The sequence below is a fragment of the Pristis pectinata genome, unplaced genomic scaffold (genome assembly GCF_009764475.1).
Source record: "Pristis pectinata isolate sPriPec2 unplaced genomic scaffold, sPriPec2.1.pri scaffold_156_arrow_ctg1, whole genome shotgun sequence".
In the NCBI taxonomy this organism is placed as follows: Eukaryota; Metazoa; Chordata; class Chondrichthyes; order Rhinopristiformes; family Pristidae; genus Pristis; species Pristis pectinata.
The window spans coordinates 13,030-32,803 of NW_026262493.1; the positions used below are offsets into that span (position 1 = coordinate 13,030).

General features: G+C 41.4%; 1 protein-coding gene across 1 annotated transcript in view; it reads left to right on the plus strand.

The window, feature by feature from the left end:
* Positions 1-2,902: 2,902 nt before the first annotated feature.
* Positions 2,903-19,774, plus strand: part of LOC127567175 (NADH dehydrogenase [ubiquinone] flavoprotein 2, mitochondrial-like) — a 36,874-nt gene continuing 20,002 nt past the window's right edge. The window contains exons 1-2 of the mRNA XM_052009871.1: positions 2,903-3,019; positions 15,279-15,347. Of these exons, the coding sequence (XP_051865831.1) occupies positions 2,978-3,019; positions 15,279-15,347 (111 nt within the window). The 5' untranslated portion in view covers positions 2,903-2,977. The remainder of the gene's footprint in view (positions 3,020-15,278; positions 15,348-19,774) is intronic.

Here is a 19,774-nt window from a genome sequence, read left to right on the forward strand (position 1 = left end):
TCTTGTATTGAGTGTCGGTGCCCCGGGAAAGAGGCGCTGGCTGTCCACTCTATCTATTCCTCTTAATATTTTGTATACCTCTATCATGTCTCCCCTCATCCTCCTTCTCTCCAATGAGTAAAGCCCTAGCTCCTTTAGTCTCTCTTCATAATCCATACTCTCTAATCCAAGCAGCATCCTGGTAAATCTCCTCTGCACCATCTCCAAGCCCCCACATCCTTCCTATAATGAGGTGACCAGAACTGGACACAGTACTCTAAGTGTGGTCTAACCAGAGTTTTGTAAAGCTGCAACATTACTTCGCAGCTCTTAAACTCGATCCCACGACTAATGAAAGCTAACACCCCATAAGCTTTCTTAACTACTCTATCTACCTGTGTTGCAACTTTCAGTGATCTGTGGATATGAACCCCAAGATCCCTCTGCTCCTCTACACTGCCCAGAATCCTGCCATTTACCTTGTACTCTGCCTTGGAGTTTGTCCTTCCAAAGTGCACCACCTTACACTTCTCCGGATTGAACTCCATCTGCCACTTGTCAGCCCAGCTCTGCATCCTATCAATATCCTTCTGTAACGACTGATCATTGTGTCATCTGCAAACTTGCTAACCCACCCTTCCACCCTCTCATCTAAGTCATTAATAAATATCACAAAAAGTAGAGATCCCAGAACCTCACAAGTAGAGATACCTCACAAGTCACATCCTACCAACATGAGGAAGACCCTTTTATTCCTAATCTTTCTTTTCTATCTGTTAATCGCTCTTATTCTACACTACCCCTAACTCTCTGTGCTCCAGCCTTGTTCTGTAAATTTAAACACACTGCATTCAACGTTCCCTCTTATTCATTCTACTAGTCATAGAGCCACAGAGCCATAGAACACAGAAACAGGCCCTTCAGTCCAACTGGTCCATGCCAACCAAGATGCCCCATCCATAGTCATGTCCTCTCAGAACTCCAATCCATGATTTTCCTTTATTTCCCAGAATGGCCCCCACTACTGAAATTTTCTTTTCTGGAGGGTGGGATCATGGCTGCCACCAACCAATCTGCGAGAAGCTTGACAAAATCTGCTGAGCTTTAAAAGACAATAACTAAAGCTAAAGCCACACCTTTCAAAACCCTTGGATATAAATCCTTTGGATTTATTGGCTTTTACTGTCACTAACTTCTCCAATATTTTTTATAATAATATTCATTTCATTCAACCCAGTGGCTGTAATAGGTGACAAGGCTACAACAACTACTGTGCAGACAATTGTAATTGCCTGTCAATCAGAACTGGCAACCACATGCCTGTAGATAGGCTGATGGAATTTACACATAAAAATCCTCCACTCACTGCATTTTTTGGGGAGAAGTCCTGTTTTTATCAGGATTATTTGCTTTGATTTCGGCTTCCTCTGCTCTTTAAATAGATTTTGCTTTCTGAGCAAATTGACTTTGTTTTTCTTGCACAATAGATTTTGGAGTCATATGGGCTGCTTCACTTCCCCTTCGTTGGCTGATCCACTGTTAAAATTAAGTACATTGTTGTATGGGGCGTGCACATGAGACGCAGCACAAAAACATTTATGTGAAACGTGAAACGCGCACACACAAGATGCAGCACATGTGCATTTGTATACATCGGATACAGCACATAAAAAAATCTGCAGATGCTGGAAACCTGAGAAAATAGTTTTATAAGATAAGAGATAAGAGATCTTTATTGTCACATGTACATCGAAACACACAGTGAAATGCATCTTTTGCGTAGAGTGTTCTGGGGGCAGCCTGTAAATGTCGCCACGCTTCCGGCGCCAACATAGCACACCCACAACTTCCTAACCCGTACATCTTTGGAATGTGGGAGGAAACAGGAGCACCCGGAGGAAACCCACGCAGACATGGGGAGAAGGTACAAACAGGCAGCAGCGGGAATTGAACCCGGGTCGCTGGCGCTGTAAAGCATTACTCTAACTGCATTCAGCAGCATCAGTGGAATTTGATGACTCTTCATCACAGGCTGGAGAAGTTAGAGAATAAGCATGCTTTAAGTTGCAGAAAAGATGCATTCTATTTACATCTTTGCCAGACAGATACCCTGCACTTGACTAGCTTTCTCAGTCAGCACCAGCACTATTTGTGTTACTCCTACGCTTCACCCTATGGCCAACATTTCCCTTGTGCTTTCCAATCCTCCCTCTTAACTGCCATTTAAAACATGGTTGTTTTTTAATTTTTACTAATTCTGATAGAAGGTCATCACTTGAAATGTTGTCTGTTTCTCTCTCCACAACTGAAGCCTGACCTGCTAAGTGTTTAGAACATTTTCTGTTTTTATTTCAGATGCAGCATTTGTATCTGATAAATGTGCATCCGATAACATGACAATGCACATCAGATGCGGCACCAGTGTATTTGCAATGACACTGCACATCAGATGCAGAACATGCATAAGGGAACGCTACATACTGGCAAATTCCAGACTGCAGGAGTATGTGCCGAGGGATGCATTGAAGCTTGATGTAGCCAATACAAAGACTCTGTGGGGAAGGAACACAGTCTAGGGTCCCACTGGGCATTCAGGGGGTTGAGTCTGGCAGGGAAGCCCCTCAAACAGCAGAAGGGTGTATCACCCCAGGGGGCCATATGAGTGGCAATGGTGCTATGTACAAAAAAAGTGCTAACAATACCAATGTATAGAACTAGAAACACTGAATGTATTGACTAAATGACACTGATTGTAAAGAGCATTGCAGTGTGTTCTTCTTCTGCATATATTTTATTATAAATATTATTTACTTTTAAAATAAAAAATTGCCCGACATTGCACATCAGATGCTGCACATACACGTTTGCAATGCACGATGCATCCAATGCAGCACAGGCAGCTCAGAGGAACGGGACGGGTGGACCCGCTCTGAGTTCGATTGCAGGGACTGCGCGCCAGGCTGTGCGGCGGCGTCGATGCTGGGAGTCAGCGGCCGCCATGTTGGTGTCAGGCCTCCTCCGCTCCGCCGTCTCCCACTCGGTAAGGTCGGGCTGTCGGTTGTGGGCTCCCCGCTGCGGAGTGGGTGTTGTTCGGTAACGGGGGTGGGTGGGTAGGGGGGGGGGTCCGTGGCGCGGATGGGCCCCCGGCCTCAATGTCCTTGACCGGGCCTGACTGCGGGTAATGGCGGTGGGTCGACCTTGGCAGAGAGGGCGGCAGAGCCCCGTCCCGGAGTCCGTCCGCATCCCCCCGTCCCCCTCCCCCCCCTCTCCCCCCTCCCCCCCCTCCCCTCCCCCCCTCCCCCCCCTTCCCCCCCCTTCCCTCCCCCCCCTCCCCCCCCTTCCCTCCCCCCCTTCCCTCCCCCCTCCCCCCCTCCTCCCCTCCCCTCCCCCCCCTCCCCCCTCCTCCCTCCTCCCCTCCCCCCTCCTCCCCTCCCCTCCCCCCTCCCCCTCCCTCCCCTCCCCCCCCCCCCTCCCCCTCCCCCCCCTCCCTCCCCCCCCTCCCCCCCCTCCCCCCCTCCCCTCCCCCCCTCCCCCCCCCCCCCCCCCCCCCCCCCCCCCCCCCCCCTCCCCTCCCCCCTCCCCTCCCCCCCCCCCCCCCCCCCTCCCCCCCCTCCCCTCCCCCCCTCCCCCCTCCCCCCCCTCCCCTCCCCCCCCCCTCCCCCCCTCCCCTCCCCCCCCTCCCCCCCCCCCCCCCCCTCCCCCCCCCCCTCCCCCCCCTCCCCCCCCCCCCCCCCTCCCCCCCTCCCCCCCCCCCTCCCCCCTCCCCCCCCCCCCTCCCCCCCCCCCCCCCCCCCTCCCCCCCCCCCCCCCCCTCCCCTCCCCCCCCCTCCCTCCCCCCCCCCCTCCCCCCCCCTCCCCTCCGAGGAGGAAATGGCTACTCAGCCCATTGAGCGTATTCTGTTACTTAATAAGATTATGCCTGAGTTGATTGTTATCTCAATTCTGCAGCCCCATCTGCCAGCAGTCATCTTTCACCCCTTTGTTTATAAATATCTAACTGCCTTTTAGATATACAAAGGCTGTACTTCCATCACACTTTGAAGAGAGTTCCCAAGGCTTATCACAGTCCGAGAAGAAATTGCATCTCATCTGTCTTAAGTTCCTGTTCCCCTGTTTTTAACAGTGACCCCTATTCCTCTACAAAATGAGTCATAGAATTGTATATTTCAGAAACAGGCTCTTTGGCCCTCCACATCCATGACAACCATTTTGTCAATCTACATTAATCCTGTTTGCCTGCATAAGGTCCATATCTAACGCCTTGCCTATTCAAGAACCTCTTTGAATGCCTCTTAAACCGGATTGTGCAAAGATTTGATTAATGTGAAGAAATTGTTAAAGTGGAGAGAGACCTGTAGTACGGAGGGATCTGGGTGACCTTGTACATCAACACAGAAAGAATCATTTTGGTGTCAGTCTCAGGGTTTGCTGAATCAGGTTTATTATCACTGACGTATCTCGTGTAATTTGTTGTTTTGTGGCTGCAGTGCAAGACATAAAGACGTAAAAATTACTATAAGTTACAAAAATAAATAAATAGTGCAAATGAGGAATAACAAGGTAGTGTTCATGGACTGTTCAGAAATGCTGGGGAGGGTTGTGCCCATGATGGAGCTGGCTGAGTCTACAACCCTCTGAGGCATCTTTTGATCCTGCACAATGGAGCCTCCATACCAGGCGGTGATGAAACCAGTCAGAATGCTCTCCACTGTACATCTGTGGAAATTTGCAAGAGTCTTTGGTGACATACCAAATCTCCTCAAACTCCTAATGAAGTAGAATGCAGGTACAGCAAATAATTTGTCAAATGGAATGTTGGCCTTTATTGTAAAGGGAATTGAGTAGAAAAATGGGAAAGTCTTATTCCAATTGTATTGGGTGCTGGTCTGGCCAATCCATACAGTTTTAACATTACTTAAAGAGAGATACCTATGTTGAAGGCAGTTCAGAGAAGATTCACTAGGTGGAGTTCTGGGATGAAGGGGTTGACATGAAAGGTTGAGCCTGTACTCAATAGAGTTTAGAAGAATGAAAAGTGATCCTATTGATATGGTATATGCTGAGGGATGTTACCTTTCAAGGGTGAATCTTGGAATAAGGGATCTGTCAATTAAGAGATAAGTATTTATTTTTTTATAATTCTTTACACCAGAGTGCAATGGAGGCTGAATCATTAAAACTGAGATATAGTTTTTGGCCTGTAGTAGACTCAAGGGCTGTGGGAACGAGCAGAAAAATGGAGCTGAGCCCAAGATCTGATCAGCCAGAATCTTTTTGAATGGTGGAGCAGGCTCAAGGGGCCACATGGTGTACTCTTGCTCCTAGTTATTTTCTCACACATGTGCAACTTCAGATTAAATCCAAGCCATTTAATGGTTAGAAAGGGAAATATTTTTCATGCAACTTAGTGGAAATTTGGAACTTGTTGCTCAAAGATTTTGGTTGTGGAGTCAGTTGAAGCTCTCAAGATCAATAGATTTTTATTTGATTTGAGGTCAATCTAATTGAATGGTGGAAAGAGCACTTTGAGTAATAGCAGCCCAACTCCTGTTCTTTTGATGATAGTCCCACCCTAGTGTGCGAGAGGACATTGTGGTTCATTGTGTCAAATGCTAACGAGAAGTTGAAAGGTTGATTCTAATTTCAATTAGAATTGTGTGGGATAAATCCTGATTGGAATATCTTAGGATAGAATTGAAGCAGTCAATTCATGTGATGGGAGTTTCAATGAGAGAAGAATTTAGGTTATTTGAGAAAAGATGTGGCCTGTGGTTTTGAAAGACAGGCAGTTCCGTAGAAGGAACAATTTACTATATTTATCAGCATGATATTTAAATGTAAGATGTTTAGTATGAATGGGATTAAGGGAACGGAGGGGTTGATCTTTATCTTTAATCAGTTTGCTTTGTGTACAGACTTTTGCACCCCCTATATTGTATGTGGAATGGAGCTGCACATTCTTCCTGTTACCTGTTATTTTCTGTGGAGCTTCAGAGGCTAAGGGATGACCTGATAGAAGTGTATAAAATTATGAGAAGCATAGATAGGACCGAATCAGCCTTTTTCTCAGGGTGGAAATGTCAAATACTAGAGGATGTAGATTTAAGTTAAGGGGGGAAAGAGTGGCAGGTGCCTGGATCATGCTGCCAGGGCAGGTGGTAGAAACGTACAACAGAAACATTTAGACAGACATGTAAACAGTCAGGGAGTGGAAGGATATAGACCACGTGCAGGCAGATGTATAGTTTAAATTGGCATTGTGGCCGAAGGGCCTGTTGTTGTGCTGTACTATTCTACAGCTTATAACCAATAACAGATTTGTAATTCCGTAGAGAGCAGAGCTGAATTCAAAGTACAAGAGAGAATTGGAAAAGGAAAGGACAAAGTGCATGACAATATTTCAGAAGAAACCTAACCCTTTTACAAATGTGTACAGTATAAATTGTGAAAGTATAGTAAAGGTAGTGCCATTTAGGGCCCAAAAATGATCATCTTGAGGAACATACTGTGGCTGGTAAACTAATTAAGTATTTTTTTAAACCTGCCTTTATCAAAAATATTTTTTCCTATGTCATAGTGAAGAGCGTCTTAGTGGTGAAATTGAATTGGATAAAAATAAGTGCTGGATTTGTGCCAGTTAGCCTTTCCCCTACTAAATCTAAAGAGATTTGACTTTGACCAATGTTAGTGACAGAAACATTGAAAAATAGAGGTAGGTGTAGGCCTTTCAGCTCCTTTGTGCCTGCTCTACCATTCAAAACAATCGTGGTTGATCCTCTTTCTCACTACCATATTTCCTGTTTCTCCCCATACACTTGATAGCTTTAGTGCCTAAAAGTCTATCTTCTGCTTAAGTATATTCAGAGATCAGGCCTCTCAACACAAAGCTGGAATGGATTGTAGAGAACTCTACAGATTCACCATCCTGTGATTAAAGACATTTCTCCTCATTTCAATCCAAATGTCTTGCCTCATAACCTATGACTGTGATCTCTAGTTCTTACCAGCTCCCCCGTTCGGGGGGAAAAAGCTTCCCTGCATCTGGCCTATCAAGCCCTGTAAGAATTTCAATGAGGCTTTCTAAACTCTAGTGAATACAAGCCTAGTTGACCCAATTTCTACTTGTACAACAATCTTGCCTTGCTAGTTGCCTGGTAAATCCTCATCACACTTCCTCTATGGCAATTAGATTCTTTCTTAGATTAGGAGACTAATACTACATACAATATTTCAGGTATAGTCTCACCAAGGCCCTGTATAATTGTAGTAAGACATTCCTTGCACTGTACTCTAAACCTCTTGCAGTTAAGGCCAACATACCTGAAAGTGGCAACATGAGTGAATAGGGTAATGAAGTACATGTATGGTATGGTATGCTTGCCTTCGTAGGCCAAAGCATTGAGTATAAGAGTTGGGAGGTCATGTTGCAGCTGTGCAAAACATTGGTTAGACCACACTTGAAGTATTGTGTACAATTCTGGTTACCACATGACAGGAAGAACGTGGTAGCAATGGAAAGCATGCAAAAGACAGATGTTGCCTGGACTGGAGGGTGTAATTATAAGGGGAGATTGGATAGGCTGGGTTCATTCTCACTGGACTTTATAGAGGTTTATAAAACTGAGGTCATAGGATAGTTAGCCTTTTTTCCCAGGCCATCTAGAACCAGAGGGCACAGGTTTAAATTGAAGGGGGAGAAATTTAATCAAGATCTGAGGGGCAAGTTTTTCCACATAGAGGGTGATGGTTATCTGCAGCCAGCTACCAGAGGAGGTGGAAGGGGCAGATACAATTACAATGTTTAAAAGGCATTTGGACAAGTATATGGGTAGGAAAGGAGTAGAGGGATACAGGCCTAATGCAGGCAAATAGGATTTAGTGTATGTGTCATCACGGTTGACATTGTCAACCATAATCCTGACTCACAATCCATTCCAGCTTTGTGTTGCCAGCAAATGTAGAAATATCACATTAAGTTCACTCATCCATGTCATCTGTAGAATTTTGGAAGATGGTGATCATCTGTGCGCGTTGCATAAAGTACCCAACATGTGTAGGCTGCAGTAGACCGACCTTTCTTGTTTTTTTTTATTGACAAAATTAACGTTTTATTTCATCCAGAGTTACAGCCCGTGTCACTGTAATAAGTACATTTTGTGGTAATTTATACAAAATCTTTTTTTAAAAAAACACCGACTGGGACCTCTGATATATTAGTCTTTCTTCATAGGTCCTTGTGTAGGATGCACCTCCCTTAAAAGTGTCCTGAAGCATGTATGCCTGAGCTTTGGTGTGCATTAGTTTGCAACCTCTGTTCGTAGACAGACCTTTGGGTGAAGACCAGCAGGTTTTAGTCAGACCTCATGGCCTCTGACAGAATTGACAGTCTTTCAGATGCAGTAATTAATCATCCCTTTTTTCAATTTCAAAAATAAACTTTATTCATAATAATAAAAATATATAAAGGAAGAACACAGTGCAAAATGCAAAGGCTTAACATTCATGGTTGTTACATTCAGTAGTATAAAACGTAAGGAGAAAAAAAGCACACAAACAAACATAGCACCATTGCCACTTGTGTGGCTCCCTGAAGTGATACCCCTTCCATTGTTCAAGGAGCTTCTGCGCCCTACTCAACCTCTCCATGTGCAGTAGCGGAAGGAGCCTAGACTGTGGTCCTTCCCCACAGAGCCTTAGCATTGGCTGCACCGAGCTTCAATGCGTCCCTCAGCACGTCCTCCTGCAGCCTGGGCTGTACCAGTCTGCATCCCTGTATACCAGAGAACAGTCCATAAAGCACAGCTGCTGGGGATGCACAGAAACGTCTCTTTCTCTCCAAATCTGCCATCAAGATGGCAAATTGCCATGGCACGAGGGTTCAGAGCATGTTGAAAGTATTGCATCTGCTAAGTGGTCCTGAGCCCCTGGCAAGTATTTGCTACAATCTTTCCCTAACAAAGTGCAAGATTTGTGGAGCTTTGTTTAACCCAATCATGAGCTAATACAACTTAGATTCACTTTCTGCTGGCCAGTTACAGGCTTTTCCTCTGTCTTTTTCCTTACTCGGGCAATGGGGGGGGAGGGTCAAGCTCAATGACACTTGTATCATATATCTGAAACACTGAGTTTTTGATTGGTACTGTAACTAACCCCATTCCCCCATTAAGTTAAATAAACATGGTTGCTATGAGATTTCCACTGGTGGAGGAGCATAAAACCGGTGGGATCACGGTCACAAGACCAATGGATAGGCATTGAAGACTAAGGAAAGGAATTTCATTGCAATGTTGTTTGGAATAACGTCGGGGAGCTCTGGATACTTTAAATATATTCAAGGCTGTGCAATGGATGTTTATGGAGATCGGGCAGAAAGGAGGAATTGAGGTCAATGTTTAGATAAGCAGTGATCTTATTGAATGGCAGAGCAGGCTAGAGGAGCCAAACAGCAGCCTACTGCTATGTCTTACATTCCTGTAAATTGCTACCTTATACCTGTCTACTGAAAGGCATTTCAGGAGATGTTAAAATTACAATCATGTGTCAGAAGAAAACATTCAAAAGGGTTACAAAATAAGTTGCTCAACAAAATGTTAATTATTGTGCAGGAATGCTGCTCTTTTATTAATGAGTTGTGCTTGGGTAACAGTATAATTTCAAAATTTGTAGATGTCACAAGACTCAAGAATACAGTAAACATTTATGAGATTGTAATTGACTTAAGGAGGAGATAAATGGGAAATGAACAGACATACGTCAAATGAAATGTAACCTAGCAAAGTACATAGTAATTTATTTTACCAGGAAGAAAGTAGAGAGGTAATGTAGAGTAAGTAATTAAGCTAAACCTTTATAAAGCAGCTGGAGTAATGTGGAAGTCCAGACCACTTTTTAAAAGCAATCTTAAAGCTGTATGGAGAATGAGAGTGGGAGATTTACTAGAATAGTACCAAGAATGGGGGACTTATACAAAGATTAGAGAAACAGGGTTTGTTCTCCCTTGAGAAAAGAAGGCCTAAAGTCATTAATGGTTTTGATGGAATACACGAGAAAGTGTGTGTCAGTAATTGCCAAAAGAACCAGAGGCAATGTATAGAGAAACATTTTTAGAATTATGTTTTGGAATGCACTGCCTGAAAGGTTGGTGAAAGCAGGCAATGCAGTAACTTTTAAAAGGGAATTAGATAAAGATTTGCAGGGGGAAATTTTGAGGAGCTCTGGGGACTAGTTGGATTCTGTCACAGAGGGGTAGATGGGCACAGATGAGGCAGATGGCCTCTTGTGATATTTTATTCAATAAATGTTGCCAATGGGGAATTGCTTTTAAGAGGCCTGCTATAGCACTGAAATCATTATAAATCAGCTGAGGTCTGTTGATAAAGTCTAATTTTGCATTTGTACCTCCAACATCAGTTTCTTTCTGCAGAAACAGTATCATATTTGAAACAACAACATGCTTGCATGTTTGCTCGTTTGATCGGGCATTGTACATTGTAAGTATTCAGTGAGAAGATTACATTTCACATTTCCTGTAAGGTTCAAATAGACCCATAATAGTGTTACAGATTATACTGGACTTCCAGGTGCTTTCATTGTCTTTGCATCATGTTTTTAGATAAATCACTTTGATGTCATATTCCGCACTTAGTTCCTTACTTCATTTTGGAGCTTCTGCCAGCAGTTTAAGACATCAGAGACATTCTAATAAATCATTTTAAATGCAGCTGGATGAACAATTGATTTAATTAGCTGATGAGAAAGGCAGTTGCTTGAGTTCTATATTGCTTCATGTAGAATCAAGCAACTAACTCCACTAGAATATGAAAGGGGTGGGGGGGGGGGGTTCAAAGGCTCAATTCCAAAGAGCTCATTTAGCAATGAGATTGAAGGGTTTCTGGCTTGGTTTGGAGTTAGTGGTAGATGCAGTAGTCAAGACTGGAAGGTTGTAATTTTAGCACCACTCTTGGTCTGTTGTATTTAATATTTCTTTACTGTTCAACCTGAAAGGCTGCATGGCAATTTAATGGCTTGAGTTGAGCAGATCTGATTGACAACACCAATATGCAAATTCAACTCCATATTCTGAAGGCTTTATCAACCTGATGACTTTCTCCAACTTTGATTATTAAATGTTTCTGAAGCTAAAGTACTTTTGCAGCAGACTTTGTGGTTGTAAATAATTGTGTAATGCATTTTCAAATGTGGAACAAATGTCCGTCATTGCTAGACTAGACTTAAGTTGCACTTTAAAAATCCTGAAGCTTTCACCTGATGACGGTAGACCATTTTTTGTTGACAGTGGATTTTCAGAAATGCGCTTTTTGAAATTCCAATTCAGGAACCAGTTGTCGCATGCTCAGCATGAACAGCTGTTGGTTGTGGCTGAAGGCCCTGGATTAAAGGATTTAGAAGAGACAACACCCACCCAACCATTGGATTAGGTTTTTATAAATGAAGAAAAATGTTGTTATATTTGCAGATGCATAGTGAAAGAAAGCAACTGAAACTGTACGATGAACACATTTAAATTACATTTGCTGTAAATTAAATTCGAAGTATAGATTAATAGAATAGAATATTGGGTATTATCTGCTGTTAAGCCTTTGTGTTGCATGAATTTTAAAGATTGCAAGTTTTCTTTTGGGACTTACCACTTTATTTTTTGTTCTTTCCTTTTTGTAACTTCGGGATACAGGAGGTTGTTGTGCAAGTTGTTCCCCTTCCTTAATTCACACTTCTGAAAATGGCAACGGCAAATCCACTCGTGGAGGATTTATGCCTGGCCACAATCTTACCTGATGCATTCTCCTGTTCTTGTTTTTATTTTACCATTTGTTATATTTTGTTTAAAAGCAATAAGGCTTAGCAAAGCAACAGCTTCTGCTCGTGATCTTGAAGGAAACTTCCCATAATGATCTCGTGATCTGTCATGTAGATATCCTGTTTCCCAACATTGATTACAATTGGGTGCCGTTCAGGGGTTCAACAAAAGTGATTTCATCAAGCAGAGGAAGTAGCCAGTCATGTTGAAGAATTCTCACAGGAAGCAAAAACAATTATTAACTCTATAAACGTTTTGCAAAATGTGTCATAAAGATTGGAACATAGATAAAAGTAGAATCTGAAATTTCATGAACATCTTTTGGGGGAATTCCAAAGTACCTTGGAACTTTTGGGTCAAAGTTTGAGTAATAATTGTGGTTTCCTGTAGCTTTACATTTTCACTTAGAGTTTATGCAACAAATACAACATTTGTGAGTTTTAAACAGTAAAAATACTTTGTAAATATCTGAAACTCTACCTTCTGAAGAAAAAGATTGCAAAACTCTACACTCTGCAGACAAGCAGGGAGTCACTGACCCAAAAGTGCATGATCCAAAAGTTGCTATCAATTTCACAGAAAGAATAGAGCATGCTGATTGTCTTGCTATGAATAATAACTACAAAATCTGATTCATAGTAGAGCTAACTAATAAAAAGCTAATCTATCAATGAATATAATATGTTGCAGGATTAAGAGTACTCTATTTGTGTATTTTTGAAAATCTCATTGATGGATTACAGGCAGCATTACAAAGCTATTGTTTCATCTGTGATAAACTTAATTACATAGGATTACAAAGGAAATATGGCACACAAACAGGTCATTTGATCCAAAAGGTGCAAACCATCTTTTATGCTCCACATCTCCTCCCATCATTCCTTATCTATCAGTGTAGCCCACTATTCTCCTCTCCCTTGTCCTTGTCCAACCTCCTCTCAAATAAATTTATATTGTCTCAGCAACTCTCTGTGGTAGCAAGTTCCATATTTTCACTACTTTTTAGATGAAGGTGTTGCTTCTGAATTCCCAGTTCTATTTCTTGGTGATTGCCTTATAATAATGGCTTCCGGTTAAGCTTTCCTCCACAAGTGAAAAAACTCATTCTGTTCTTTCTCTTCTAGAGTCTTTATTTTAAATAGCTCTATTAGGTCACCCCTTAGCTGCTTTTCTCCAGAGAAGAGATCCAGTTTGCTCATCCTTCCCTGATATAACAGCCCTGCATTTCTGTAATTAGCCTTGTTAATCTTCTATATGTCCTCTCCAGTGTCTGTATATGTATTTTATTAACATGGCAAGCAGAAACTGTACAGTGTGGTCTGAGGGCCAATACAGTTTTAGCATGATCTCCCTAATTTTTAGTTAAGAACTAAACTGTAGTGCTTGGTTAACTTTTTTAATGGATTTGCTGACTTGTGTTGCAAGTTCTAGTAAATAATGTACTTGTATACTAACATCCCTTTGGTTCCAACCGAGACTCGCATTATCCAAGTGATAAGTGATCTCCTTCTACTTCCTTCCAAAATATCTTACCTTGCCTGCGTCTGTGTTGAACGCAATTTGCCCCCCACCATCAATATCTTGGGTGCCACCATTGACCAAAAACTCAACTGGATCAGCCACATAAATACCACAGCTACAAGAACACATGAGCAGTTGGGTATATTGTAGTGAATGACTCGCTTCTTGACCTCACAAGATCTTTCCACCATCTATAAGGCACAAATCAGGAGCATGATGGACTACTCTCCACTAACCTGGAAGGGTGCAACACCAGCAACTCTCAAGAAGCATTACACCAACTTGCACAAAGCAGCCTGCTTGATTGGCACTCCATTAACAACTGTAAACATTAATTTCCTCCCACCATCTGCACACGATGGCTACAGTGTTCACCAATTATTGATATTGGTTTATTATTGTCACATGTACCGAGATACAGTGAAGAGCTTTTGTTTTGCCTGCCATCCAGACAGATCGTGCCATACATAATTGCATCAAGGTATTTAAAAACAAAATGCAGAATATAGTGTTGCAGTTACAGAGAAAGGAATAGAAGCATCAGGAATTCATTTGCCACCTCCACCCCCCCCCCCCCCCCGGCATTCAGTTATATATCATGGCTAATCCTCAATGCACGCATACACACAAGTATGTTACCACCAGATACTGTATGCCTTATCAAAGGCCTCTGAAAGTCTGAATACAACACATCATCTGGTTCACAATTGCCTATTCTGTTGGTTACAACCTCAAAAACCCAACAGATTTATCCAATGTGATTTCTCTTTTGTAAGTACTTTAAATTTGGCAACATTCTATCCTTTTTCCTTTGATCTACTGGCTGTCCCTGGGTGACAAACAGGTTCCACTTTTACAGATGTCCATTTTGTTCATGAGTAGGAAAATGGACTAAAATCACTCAATACGGTAACCATACCTCCACAGTGCTATAATGAATAGCATCAAACGCACATGACTGATAAGAAAGAACGATCTCTAAAAGTGGGGAGAGAGAGAGAGGGGAAACTAGGTCTGCTGTTGGTAGGAACAAACGTGTATATGTATGTTGGACTTTTGAATTTAATAGTATTATGGGAGCTTGCTTGTATGTGGGGATGTCCATAAGTTGGGTGTTCATATGTTTTTAACTCATAATAACCACAGCTGCCTTAGATGGATATATATTGTAAACTCAGTAATTATTCTTTAAAAGTTAGCTATTGCTTGATTTCTGTTATAGCTTTCAATATAATCTCCCAGTCCACTATGGCCAAGTCATTCTCCTTGCCTTCATAATTTGCCTTATTCAGATTTAAGATTGTAGTTCCAGGTTTTCACTTTCAATTTTTACACTCCATTATATTGTAATCATTGTTCTGTAAAGGCCCTGTAACTACAAAATACAACATAATGATCTTACACATGCCATTAATTCACCATTTATGCTTCTATTGCTTGTTTGGATTGCCCTCTATGTGCAGATTAATATCCCCCATGATTATTGCCCTTGTCACATGTACCTCAAATATTTTGCTTTGTGTTAATGCTTTGCATCACCATTACTACTGTTTGAGGCCTATAATCAACTCCCACCAAAGTTAACTAAAAATAGAAAATGCTAGAAAAATTGCTTAGGTAGTGTCTGTGGAAAGGGAATCCAAGTTAACATTTCAAGTCCAGCATTTTGTTTTTATTTCAGTTTTCCGGCACCTGTAGTTCTTCCCCCACTAATGTTATCTGCCCTTGTTGTTCCTTAGCTTCACCCATCTAATTGTTGAATGTTCACTTGTTAAGTGTTAATCATAAATGCTCTGTGTAATTGTAAAACAATGAAAAAATAACATGTTTAGATATCTTTGTGATGCCTCTAATTCACTGCTGTTTGTGTCAATAAGTTGGTCATTAGCTTTAAATCAACCTATATCAAATGATCCTGACAGTCACCTAAGAATTTCACCTTTTCATTTTCACATTTTAGGTAAGACAGATCCGCTATGTACAAAGGACAGCACAATGTGCAGGAGGAAGTGGTGCAGCTTCATTTGTGGTAAGTAATTGGTGCACAATATAGAACGTGCACACATAATTTGAAGTCTTGACAAATGTAGTTGGTGTACTTTTCAGGTGGATTAACTTGGTGCAGTAGTTATTCTCTTTCAATACTGGGCCATTACTTGAATCTAGAGATTTAGATTTAACTTGCTCAAGATCCTTACAAATAGAAAGTAAAACTTTCTTTAGGCTCAACCCCTATTTGGGTAGAAAATAAGATATCCAAGACCAATATTAGATGCAATTGGCACTAAACTAGGAACATTGAGCACTACATCACATAACAACCAGTGTTTTTAGGTTTACAAATATGTTGAAGTAGAATCACATAAATCTTATGTCATTGCAATGTTGTTCCAGAAATAACCAGACAATTACTATTATAATTTGTTTTGAAAAATGTAGCAAATGTTACCCCTTCCCATCTCTTGGTATTGTAGAAACAGCTAATGGTAACTAAAAAAGATTCACTACTAACACATTGATGGAGATAAATACCACTAATTAAGTCAATGAGAGGAAAATTAATCTATGATTGAAATCACAAATTTGACTTTCCACTCATCGTTTTGCAAAGTTGCTTGTTTATTAAATACTGTATAACTTGTTTTGCAATGTCTGCCTTGTGGTTCAATCTAACAGATATAGAGCACATTTACTGATAGCCTTTATTAAAATGTCAAGTTTAACAAATCTATAGTGTTTAAATTGTCACTGGGGAAACCATTTAATTACTTTTAGTTACAAGTCATTTGAGTCAGAGTCATACACTAGGGAAACAGGCCATTCGGCCCACCAGGTCCATGCCAACCAGTGGACCCACATCCATATTAATCTCATCTAGGTTTTTCAGTTTGCTTTTGTACTTTGCAGTAGTGTTAGCAATTAATGAAAAATTGAGATAAGTATTTTGGCTTTCATATACAGAGTAGTCATTTTGTATTTCTTATTTCTTCATGGAATGGAGGTGTCTTTGGCAAGGAAAGCATTTATTGGCCTTGAAGGTAGTAGTGACCTAAGCCCCTAAACTGCTGCAGTTTGTATAAAGAAGATACTCCTACAGTCCTGGAACTCCCTGCCAAGTTACCAGAGCTGAAACTGGTTATCTGTGGGTTGTGCATTAGTTTGACTCTCGGGGTGTTTCTGAAATTGACGTGTCATTACATAGAAATGCAACAGATGGAAATGAATTATTACTATCTAATCGAAGTCTGCAACATTGTAATCTGAAAATCATTACTCCACAGCTAGTATAAAAAAATTTTTTTCCCCAAAATATTTCTTTATTCATAAAATTTTCAAGCCATTCATAGCAACAAATTTTTAATTAACATTTTTAAACATTGTCAAGTGTTAAATGAATATGGATATATGATTAAAATCGTTGAAATATCACACTTAAAATTTGGTTTTAAAACATTCACTTAAGGAAATTATAATATACATAAAGGTACTCCTTTGAACAAGTTTAAGCAGCGTTTATGATTTAAAACGTCATAGAATACTGTTTTAGACCTCAAAGATTTTTAGCAATAAATAGCTTGAATTCACATCAGTCCAGCTTGACTGGTGTAGAAGGCTACACAACGTACTCTGTAAAGTCGTGGCAGATCACTTGACAGCAACTGGGGATTTCTGCATTAAGTTATGTTTGAGTGTAAATCACAAAAGGTACATGAAGGCAAATACTGGGCCAATAAAACATTTCAAAGCAAAAATACTCAGCCATCAGGAAGCTACACAGCAAGGGTTGGGATGGTGAGAATGCATTTTGAGAAGACTTTTGATCAAGTGAAGGCAAATTAAAAAGTTGAGAGAGAGACGTTTAGGGAAAATGTCGGCCAAGAAAAAACAATGCAAGAAACTGGATTCTGCATTTAAATCCTGCTCCACCATTTAATCTTTCTCCTGAACTCCCACTCTCCCACCCAATTGCCCAGGATTCCAAAAGTCATTTTTTTCACAACTTGATAGGCCAAATGTCCCCTTCTGTGCCAACTCTAATCTCATTAATTCCATTCCACAGCTGATTTCCCTGAAACCCATTTCTCCTCACATTCCTATAAACTCTACACTGATTCTTCTACTACTTACCTATATTAGGGAGTAGTTTACATAACAAATTAACCTATGTTGGATTCGACTATTTTAATTAGCTTTTTTTTTAAACATGTATAGTATTTAATACACCTCAAGTGGCTGCACAAGGAATGGCCACTTCCTGGCTTATTAGTTCGTCCATTATGTGTTTTCTCATTGGTTGGTTTGGCCACAGGTATCTAATAGGTTTCTTAATTGGACTATTGTTAGCTAAGGAGTACCTCTTATCTCAGGTATAAAAGTTGTCGCTTTTTGTTAATCAACTCTCTTGCTCTCTTCTCCACCCTCCAACCCCCCGCCTCGCCCCACCCTACCTCATCTTTAGTTCCTTTCTGCACATCTCCTAGTAGTAAAGCTGGTGCCATGTGCTCTGCAGAAGTTTTAAACTTTTACAATAAAGCTTTGTGAAGCACCAAATTGTTTTCACCTCATTCCTGGACTACTGAAAGAACCTGTGGTTTCGAAAATAACCGGATCCGACACCTACCAATCAGCACACAGAGTCATAGAGTACTACAGCACAGAAGCAGGCCCTTCACCCATTTAGCCCACGCTGACCTGATCTTCTGCCTAATCCCATCTACCTACAGCTGGACCATATCACTCCAAACCCCTCCCATCCACGTACCTATCCAAACTTCTCTTAAATATTACATTTCCACGTTCCACACTCGCACCATCCTCTGAGTGAAGAAGTTTCCCCTCAGATCCCCCTTATATATTTCACGTTTCACCCTAAACCCACGTCCTCTAGTTCTAGTCTCACTCAACCTTATGGGAAAAAGTCTATGCATTCACCCCATCTATACCACTTATAATTTTGTATTCTTCTATTACATCTCCCCTTATTCTCCTGCACTCCAGGGAATAAAATCCTAACCTATTCAACCTTTCCCTATAACTCAGTCCTCAATTCCTGGCAACATCCTTGTATATTTTCTCTGCACTCTTTCAAGCTTTTTGATATTTTTCCTGTGGGTAGGTGACCAGAACTGCACACAATACTCCAGATTTGTCCTCACCAACATCTTGTACAACTTCAACATAACATCCCAACTCCTGTACTCAATGCCCTAATTTACGAAGGCCAAAGTACCAAAAGCTCTCTTTATGACGCTATCTACCTGTGAAGCCACTTTCAAGGAATTATGGATCTGTATTCCCAGGTTCCTTTGTTCTACCACATACCTCAAGAGCCCTACCATTCACTGTGTAAGTCTTACCCTGGTTTGTCCTCCCAAAGTGCATCACCTCACACTTGTCTGCATTAAATTCCATCTGCTATTTTTCAGCCCATTTTCCCAGCTGGTCAAGATCACGCTGCAAGATTTGATAGCCTTCATCACTGTCCACTATACCCCCAATCTTGGTGTCATCCGCAAACTTGCTGATCCTGTTTACCACATTATCACCTAAGTGATTTATATAGATGATAAACAACAAGACCCAGCACCAATCCCTGCGGCACACCACTAGTCACAGGCCTCCAGATAGAGAGACAACATCTTCGGGCTTTTTAATGACCATGCTTCCACAGCTTTCAGGTGGAGAATTCCAGTGAAAAAATTACTCTTTAATGTCCAACCCACTTTCCCCCACCCCAATGTAGCTGTTAATTCCACCTCCACAAGTTATAGACTCCTACAAGGGAACTTCGTACTGCCGAGCCCCTTCAAAATGTATTACAAATTTCAATGTTGCTAAAGACGGGACTGGAGAAGAGATGTGATGAGGCTGAAGCAGTTTTCAGAAGTAGAAGGTCAAGGATTTTGGAAACCTCTGCATTGTGACAGGAGATAATGAATGTTGATGAGGGGTGGTTTGGGAATATGTGTGGCAGTCTGGCCGACATTGCAAATTACACGACAGAGCTTGGGTTTGCAAAGACATCATTAAAGTAATTGAGTACAAAGATGAATAAAGCTCAAACATCTCTGCAGTGGTGTGGGCAGTATTGGAATAGAAATATTTTTATGAAAAACGTTGATCTCGTTAGTGCCCAAGATGTGGGGTTTACAGTTCTGTAAACTAAAGTTCCATTTCCTTCAGTTCAAAAATCAAGAAGCAAATCTTGCTAGGTTAAGCAGCAGGGCCATACAATGTTGATAAAGACTGGTTTTGTGCCAGCTGTTGTCCACATCTGACCTACGGATGATGCACCAAGTGACATGTAGAGATTGAGAGAAAAATGGGTGCTATTTAGGGGCTAACAAGCTGTAGAAGAACGGCTGGCTTTACTAGAAAAGCTATGAATGGAACAAAGCTACAGCAGTGATTCAGAAGGCAGGAAGAGGACAACCAGTAAAACAAAAGGTAGCTCAA